Source organism: Emiliania huxleyi (genome assembly GCF_000372725.1).
Source record: "Emiliania huxleyi CCMP1516 chromosome Unknown EMIHUscaffold_130, whole genome shotgun sequence".
Taxonomy (NCBI): Eukaryota; Haptophyta; order Isochrysidales; family Noelaerhabdaceae; genus Emiliania; species Emiliania huxleyi.
The window spans coordinates 154,475-162,620 of NW_005201286.1; the positions used below are offsets into that span (position 1 = coordinate 154,475).

The following is an 8,146-nucleotide window of genomic DNA, read 5'->3' on the forward strand; positions in this document are numbered from 1 at the left end:
CCCTCCCATACTTACGTGTTTGAGGCTTCCTGCTTCGCTGTCCCCCGCATCTCCTCATCTCTTTCCCGCCTGGGCGCGGGGCGGCGGGCGGGCGCGCGGTGCGGAGCGGCGTGTGCGTGTGTGTGACTGCGACAAGTGTGACTGCGACACGGGACCACAGGGCCGAGCGTTTTTGATCTCTCGGTAAGTGGGGGGCCGAGCCGCCTCGGGGTGGCGGGCGGGCGGGCGTGTTGAAAAACAGAAAACAGAAAACAAGAGGGGGCCCGGGGGCCCAGGCCCCCCACTGGGAGTAGAAAATACGCCCAGGGGGGCCAAGGAGGCGGCGCGGGGAAGCAGCATCAGGTGAGAGCAGGAAGGATGGCGCTTAGGGTCGGATTTGAACAAGGGTTTCCAGGTTTTAGATCAGTATTGTGTCGGCACACATCCCCACATGAGGTCAGCGGCGCGCAGCTATCCTAATAGTTGAGGTTAGTGTCCCGCACAAAAAAACTGTTCCTCAGTGTTACGAAAAAGGGAGCTACCTGTTCCGGCGACAGTAGGGACTCGGGCCTGATCCCGCACAAAACATCTCCACACTCTCCCCTCTCCTCTATGACACGCCTCTCCGACCCGTGGAATAGCACACATATTACAATAACGATCGTGATAAGCATAATAGTGTTAGTGTTAGTTAGTTAGGAAGGTGAAGAACAGCCAGGCTCGGACTGGACACCAACGCGGTATGGGTGGACGCTAGACAGCATATATGCCTTGGATATTGTGTGTTTCTTTTGCAACCTTGTATTTTAAGAACTCTTTTGCAACCTTGTTTTTTTGGCGGGATCGTGTGTGGCATGTGCGCATGTGGAGGCTCCAATGCGCAATATGGGGGCCATTTATGTACTTTTACTTAGTACGGTAGCCCGGAATCGGTCGCACAGCCCCGCCGCAAGCACTAGAAACGGTGAACAATTAATTCAAGCCTCATGAGCCCGACAGCAGGCCTGCGGCGAGGAAAGCGGGGATCGAGTGCTCCTCCTCCAAGAAGCGCCTGACGCGCGGGTCGCCCAGCAAGTCGGCGGCAAGCGGCGACTCGAGCATCTCGAAGTCGCCTTGCGGCGTGCGCCGGAAGCGGAGCACGCCGCGCGCCCCGAGGTGGAGATGGTAGCACGAGCCCTCGTGCAGGTCGACGCGGTATCCCATCAGGGACTGGACCGCCTGCGAGTGGGAGGGAGGGGCGGGGAGCACGTGAGACGGCGGCGAGAGCCGAGGCGATTGCCAGCAGCCGCACCTTCCGGAACTCCTCAATCTTGGCCTTAAACACGGACGCGAGGCGCCTGTGGAGCGACTCACGGGCGCGTCAGAGGGCGGGTCGTGGATTGGTCCCTCCTCGCGAGCGGCACGCGCGTATTCTGCTTTGCCACGGTGGCGAGCTGCGCCCGCAGCGCGTCGATCTCCTCCGGCGGCGCATCCCGCACGCCACCGCCCTGGCCGCACGCAGGTTCGCGCACAGCCGCCGCCGCCACTGCCGCAGCCGCCGTCGCCGCTGCCGTCACCGCTGCCGCCGCCGCCGTCGCCGCGGGGTTCTGCCGCATGTGCAGCACTTTTGCAAGCGCAGAGGCAGGAGGCTCGCCACTCGATGTGCCCTGTGGTGGAGGTGGCTGCTGAGGCGGCGGCGGCAGAGGAGGAGGCGGCGGCGGCGGTGGCGGTGATGGCGGCGGCAGCGGCGCGGCGAAACGTGACGATTCGTGCGCATGCACAAGACCGTCGATTCCGCGCGTTTCGGCCAGGACTCGAGCGCGGCAGTCGGCGAGCCGACGCAAGCCTTGCTCCAGCTGCAGATCATGCGCTTGAGGCTCGAGGCTCGCCTGCTGGAGGGAGGACTGCGCCGCAGCGAGCTGCGAGTCTAGCCCGTCGAGCTGGCTGCGCAGCGCGAGCAGGTGGCGCGATGCCTCCTCGCGGATCTCGCCCAAGCGCTCAACGACTGAGCGAGCGGTGGCTTCGATGCCGTTGGTTATAAGCGACATGAGCACATATGGCGGCGCGCAAAGAAAAACCACCAGTATTCGCTCGACGGATCTTCTTGGGCGGGTGTTCCGGTGGGGGGGGGAGGACTACCTCGTCAACGACATTCACCAGGACCGACACCGTCGGGGGGGCAGGCGATGATGGCATACACACGCCTGCTGTGTGTGAAGAGGCGAGTGGCGTCGGCGGGCCCGTTGTCCGAACACAACTCGGCCTTCGATATTCGGGCAGTGCGGGAGTGGATCGAGGGAGATCGGGCGAATGAGGAAGCGACGCGACTGATGCACAGCCTACGACCTAGCGAAGGGTAAGGTAAGGTAAGGTAAGGTAAACTTCTCCACACACACACGAGGTGGTGGGGCAAGGGGGGGCAACCCTCGCGTCTCCACGTCTAACGACAGGAGCCCCACGGCATTTAAAGTGCAAGGCCCGGTGCGCGTGGGTGAGCGGTGTGTGTGTGTGTGTGTGTGTGTGTGTGTGTGTGTGTGTGTGTGTGTGTGTGTGTGTGTGTGTGTGTAGCGAAGGGGAGGAGAGGCGGGGCCAGCGGCGAGTCCGCGTCCTGCCCCCCTCCCTCCTCGTGGGGAAGCAAGGGCTAGTCCCCCCCCCCCCCCCCCTGGAGTGCGGTAGACGATCGGCGCGTGGAGCCGCGGCTGGAACGGCCGCAGGGTCATGGGGCCGCCCCCGAGGCTCTACACCAGGTGTTGCGCCGCCGCCAGTACCGCCACCGTACCCGCCCCCCCCGCCACCGCCTCCGCCCCCGCCGCTGGCGTGGCCGTCACCGCTCGGACCCACACGGACCTTGGGGAACCCGGAACCGCCCCGTCGGAGGCTGGATTACCCGAGGGAGGGGACCGAGGGAGGGGAGGTGCCGCGAGACGACAGCGGGTCTGCCGGCGAACCGGAAGGCCAAGACCGGAGGGCCCCGGGTGAGGCCTGGAGTCAACTGTCGGAGGAGGTGAGAGACGAGCTGACTAGGCCTCTGCGAGTGGAGTCGGGGCATACGAGCTCGCCGGGGGTAGACCCGTCGCGGCGGCAACCGGACCATCGTGAACTACGACAAGGGGGGCCACGCCTCCCCGAGCTCGACGAGGAGTCGGCGGAAGGAGGGGGCGAGCCGAGTACGATAGAGAGACCGCGGGTGCGGGCGCGATTCGTCGACCAGGGAGAGGCGGCTCGACCTCCCGAGGGAGGGAGGCGACACGACCCAATGCCGCCGCCCTCTCGCCCGGGGAGTCGGGCACGGGATCGCCGTCGGCGGAATCAACAGGATCACGCAGAGGAGACGAGACGGCGGCGGGGCCGCAACCGAAAAGGGCTAGGAGGGGAAGTCGGGCCCCGCAATCGGCGCGGCCCCCCCCCGCCCCGCCCTCGCCCCCCCCCCCACACACACTCATCCACATCCCCTGTCGTCGTCGTCAAGCTCCCCCGCTACAAGGCAACGCGCGCCCTCGCCTGGACACATCGCTTGAGGCGCAGCGCACGCTGGATGCGCGTTGCCGCATGCGCCCTTTGCGTGTGCAGGCGAATGGCCAGCATGCGCTCTCGCACTTCCATCCCCGAGACTGGCGAAGCAGTCGTCGCCACACGCATGATGCTCTGCGAGCGGCTCATGTCGTAGCCGAGCAGGCCGAGTGAGTGCCTTGGCCACCAGTCGGCGACCGTCTTGCCCATCTCGTGGAAAATCACGAAGAAGGCGCAGAGGCGCTGCAACGCGTCGAAGCGCGTCTCCGACAGCACCTGCACCAGCTGCTGCCGCCGCATCAGCTCATCCACGCCGAGTGTGGCCAAGTCCGGGCGGCGCACCATCCACGCGCCAAGGTAGGGCTCCGCCAGCGGCTCGACTGTAAAGCTTGTGCGCGCGAGCGGAAAGGCGTCGCGCCGGCCGGCTGCGCGTTCGAAGTGCTTGCGGCTGCGCCGGCCGACTTGCGTAAACGTCGCCTTCATCACACTGGGCGCGCAGTCGGCGCCGCCACTGCTGTGCGTATTCCGCCCGATGGAGAGCTCCTCTAGCCCGTGCGACCGCAGCGACCGCCTCCGCCTCCGCACGTCTGCATGCACGCGCTCCACGAGCGAGCGGAGCTTCGCCCGGCCGTCCATGCTCACCGACGCCCTGCTCTCTGACAGGGGTGCTAGCTGTCGATTGGAAGCTGACGAGGAGGCAGCAAGAGCCGCACAAGCAGCTTCGCTCAGTGAGACTGCAGCGGTCCGCGGCCGCTCTGCGGGCAGGTCGCCGCCGAGCGTGAGCTGCCCGAGGAGTGTCTGGCGTGGCACATAGCCCTCCACCGACGGCTGCGACAGCCAGGAGGTGAGCCAGGAGTTGCCGTGAGACGACGCGTCTCGTGAGCAGCCGCCGTGGCTTGAGGCGTCACGCGAGCGCGCACAACCACCGTGCAGTGATGCGTCGCGCGAGTTGCGGTGGCGACCAGCGTGGCCATCGGCATTGAGAGCCTTGGCGCATCCGCCGTGCACCGAAGTGCTCGGCGTGGGCGGGAGTGAACAGGCCCTCGAGGAGGCGGGCGATGCCACACCGTCTACCTCTCGCATGACCTCGCACATGAAGCGCGGGCGATGCGTCGGCAGCACAAGGTGCTTCGCGGAGAGCGGCAGTTCGAACGGGTTGTGACCGAGCGTCACGCTCTCACACGTCACGCCCAAGTTCTGTATCGAGGACGCCTGATTCACCGAGAGGACACACGCCGCCTCCGCCGTCGTGAGGGCGTTGACGCGCCCGTCCGGTCGCCCGATTGCAAGCAGCGAGCCGCGCACAACGCGGTGCGTGTGTCGGTGTACAAGGTGGTCTGCCGGGTTAGCGGAGGCGAACGAGCACGAGGCGATCGAGTAGGAGAGAGCGAAGAGCTTGCTTGCAAAAGCCTCCGCCGCCTGTGACACCCATGGCACGTCGCCAATCAGCACTGATCGGCCGGCCACGCGGTGCAGCAACGGCCGCCCCTGCAGCAGTCGCAGTACTACGGTCGTCCACCACGCGAGGAAGGCGTAGATGGCCACATCGGCTATGGCGACGACGTAGACGGCCGCGGGCGACACGTTGCCAGTAGCGTGGCTGCATAGGGCGCTCAGGGGGGTCACTCCTGCTATCACGGTCGCCGCGATGTAGACGACGCTAAGCACCCACGCAATCGGTCCCTCAAGCTGCGTCGGGGAGGGGGAGGGGGAGCAGGGCGGTGCCGTGGGGAGGGTGTGTATGTGTCAGTGCTTGTGAGTCGGTGGGGGTGGGGCGGGGGGGGGGGGGGGGGGCCGTCAGGGTGGGGCCCCCCGTGCTGCGCCCAGACTTTCCCCTGGCGGCGCAGCGCGGCCGACGTTTGCGTGGTCCCAACGATTTCGGCGATCGCCGCGGGCTGTTGCCGACTGAGCGTCGCCAGCTCACGCGCCTCCTCAAACGTAAAGGACGAGCCGCAGATCGATACATGATCGTAATCGCCGTCGTCGCCACGCATGCCGCCGTCATCAGCAAGGCGCCTTTGGTGCTCGGAGTGCGCGAGGTAGGCCATGGCGAAAATGAGCAGCTTTGTGAGCAGGTGGTGCATCGCCACCAGTGAGACCGAGCACGGCTCGGCAGACCGAAAGCCCGCATGGGTGGTGAAAACGAACTGCGACTCGAGGTCGAGGAAGGGCGGGGCGTTTGAGCCCAGGCTGTCGATTCTCGCCTTTGCGGACGCCGACGCGCCCGAGGTGCGCACAACGGCTGCCGCCTGTGTATCGAGGTCGGACGTCACCACGAAGAGCATCTCGGTGTAGCCCTTGAGCAGCGAGCAGCACGCGAGCGGCGCAAACGTCGAACCCGAGTGAGTCAACACCAGGGCCACGGTGCCGCGAAAGTCGTGCGAGCGCTCGTTGAAGCGGTGGCCGAGCTGTGGGATGGGCATCGCGTTGCCGAGCTGCCCGAGCAGCTTGTTGGAGGAGAGCACCACAATCGACAGCTTTGGGTAGAGCAGCTGCAAGTCGGACGCGAACTGCTCGCCCACCCATAGGCTCACCTCGCATCCGGTGATCAGGACGTCGACTGAGCCGTCGTGTGCGCCGTCGCGGTGCATCCGCAGCCGCCGGCGCAGCTGACTCGTAAGCGTCCACGCAGCGACTCGGTTCGGTGAGGGCTGCTCCGTGTCAAAATCGGCGTTCAGGCGCGACAGCACCGCAGGGATGGCGCGCAAGTCGGCACCAACAGGGTCCTTCTCGACCAGCGGCGGCGGCGGACTGAGCAGCGGGTTGGCGTTGAGCGCTAATCTACCCCTCCACATTGGTGGCAGCGCATCTTCGCCGCCGCCACTGCCGTCAGCGTCACGGTCCAGCACGTTGACGACAAACAGGCTGCGTGCGGTGCTGCTACTTGAGCGCACAGAGCCTGCCTCTGGGTCCAGGGACGCGGCGGCGGCGGCGCCTGCAGGCGCGCTGACGCTGGCCGGATCGTATCGGAAGGCCTCCGCGGCTGTGCGCGGCTCACCCGCGCAACAGATGCGCGCCGTCTGCCAAGGCGGAGGCGGGCTGGGCTGCGGCGGCGGCGGCTCGTCCCATCTGAGTAGCACCGTCTCCCCGCGCACATCGTCGAGGTCGTAGCGGTACGCCGGTTGCGCCGGTTGGTCGGCCCCCCCCACCACGTCCTCTTGCATCGGCACCTTTGTGGCTGTCGCCTCCGAGCCGAACGCGACGAGGCCGCGCCGGGGGTAGAAGGCGAGCGACATCGTCTGCCCGCGAGCCGCGACCACCACCTCGCGCCCCGCATCGAGCGAGCTTGAGAGCACGAGTCCGAACGAGCCATCGGCGCCGCGCAGCAGCTCGAGCGCAGCACGCAGCAGGTCACCAAAGAGAAAGGCGGAGACGGCACACTCGATGAGCCGAACAGCCGCGGCTTGCTGCCACTGCGCCTCTCCCGTGTGCTGCCGCCCGCTGCCAGGTGACAGCTCGGCCTGCAGCAGCGGCAGCATGCCGGCTAGCGGGGCATTTGCGAAACGCTCCTGCATGCGCTCCACCATTCTCTTGCCAAGCGCCTCGAGGAGGACGCATTCGGCGGAGGCGGCGTCTGCCGTGCCGCTGGAGGCGCGCGTGCACTGCGAAGCGGCGGTCAGCTCCTCGTTCGACGCAACGAGCGCTTGCCACTGCTTCTCGAAGGCATCGGCGAGCTGTTCGAGCTGTGCGGCGCTCGCGAGCTCATGGCAGCGGCCGTGCAGGGATCCGGCGGTCGAAAGGGCGCCGAAAAGGTAGCCATAGCGCACAGAGGCCAGCCAGACGCCCTTGGTTCGTAGCATGTCTAGTAGGCCTGCCACACACGCAGAGTCGACGTCGCTCGGAATCGGGTGGCCCAGAAGGCGGACGAGGAGGAGCTGCAGGTCTGCGATGGCATAAGTGTTGCCGTGGATGGTGAAGGCGTCGCAGTCGCCGTTGTGCGTGATGAAGCTCTCGACGCTGCGGCGCTCGCAAACAAAGCGGTAGGCTGGGTTTGTTGCGAGCCTCCACGCCATCTGCTTTGATCGCGGTAGCCACTGATGCGGGTGGCAGCCAGCGATGTTGCAGACGGAAGACGTTGCGAAGCGGGTGTGGCCCTGAAACAGACCGCAGGTCATGTCGGCGTACGAGCGCGAAAACCTTTTGAACAGCACGTCCTCGAGGTCAGTCCGCTTGCCATTCACGACTCTGCAGCGCAAGCCCACGCCGGAGCGATCGTACGTCGCTATCCCAGCCGACTGCGCCCCGCGTATCATGGTGATGCGTAGCATCTTGCGCAGCAGGCGAAGCGTCGCGCGGCGATGCGCGGGGAGGAGGAGCAGGAGGCCGAAGTTTCCGCACATGGAGTAGGAGGAGAGGCGGGCGGCGAAGGCTCAAGGGCCGTCCACTGCCACCGAAGGGGTCTCAAAATGGACGAGACGAGACCGAAATCGTGACGAGGCCCGAATGACACGGGACCCCCCCCCCCCCCCCGCTGGAGCAGCAAACAACCTCTGTATGGAAATCTGGGATTTTTTCGGAAATATAGGTACATACCGGACCGAAGAGTCGGGGACCGCCCACACACACGCGCCTTGCCCAACAAGCTGGCCGTGAGCAGGAGTCGGGGCGAGCCAGGGCCGGAGAGGAGCTAGGTCCCTGGAGAGCCCGGATCTCGGCCTTCCAGAGGCAGCTGCGACCC

General features: G+C 66.2%; 1 protein-coding gene across 1 annotated transcript; it reads right to left on the reverse strand.

Moving 5' to 3' along the window:
• Positions 1-963: 963 nt before the first annotated feature.
• On the reverse strand, positions 964-7,855 carry EMIHUDRAFT_467139 (hypothetical protein; the record flags this gene model as incomplete). The annotated part of the gene is made up of 5 exons (XM_005788996.1): positions 5,298-7,855; positions 4,562-5,157; positions 3,556-4,117; positions 1,333-1,625; positions 964-1,270 (listed from the first exon to the last, which is right to left on the reverse strand). Exons 1-5 carry the CDS (start codon positions 7,806-7,808, stop codon positions 964-966), a joined length of 4,269 nt encoding a protein of 1,422 aa, XP_005789053.1. The 5' UTR covers positions 7,809-7,855.
• Between the last annotated feature and the right edge of the window lie 291 nt (positions 7,856-8,146).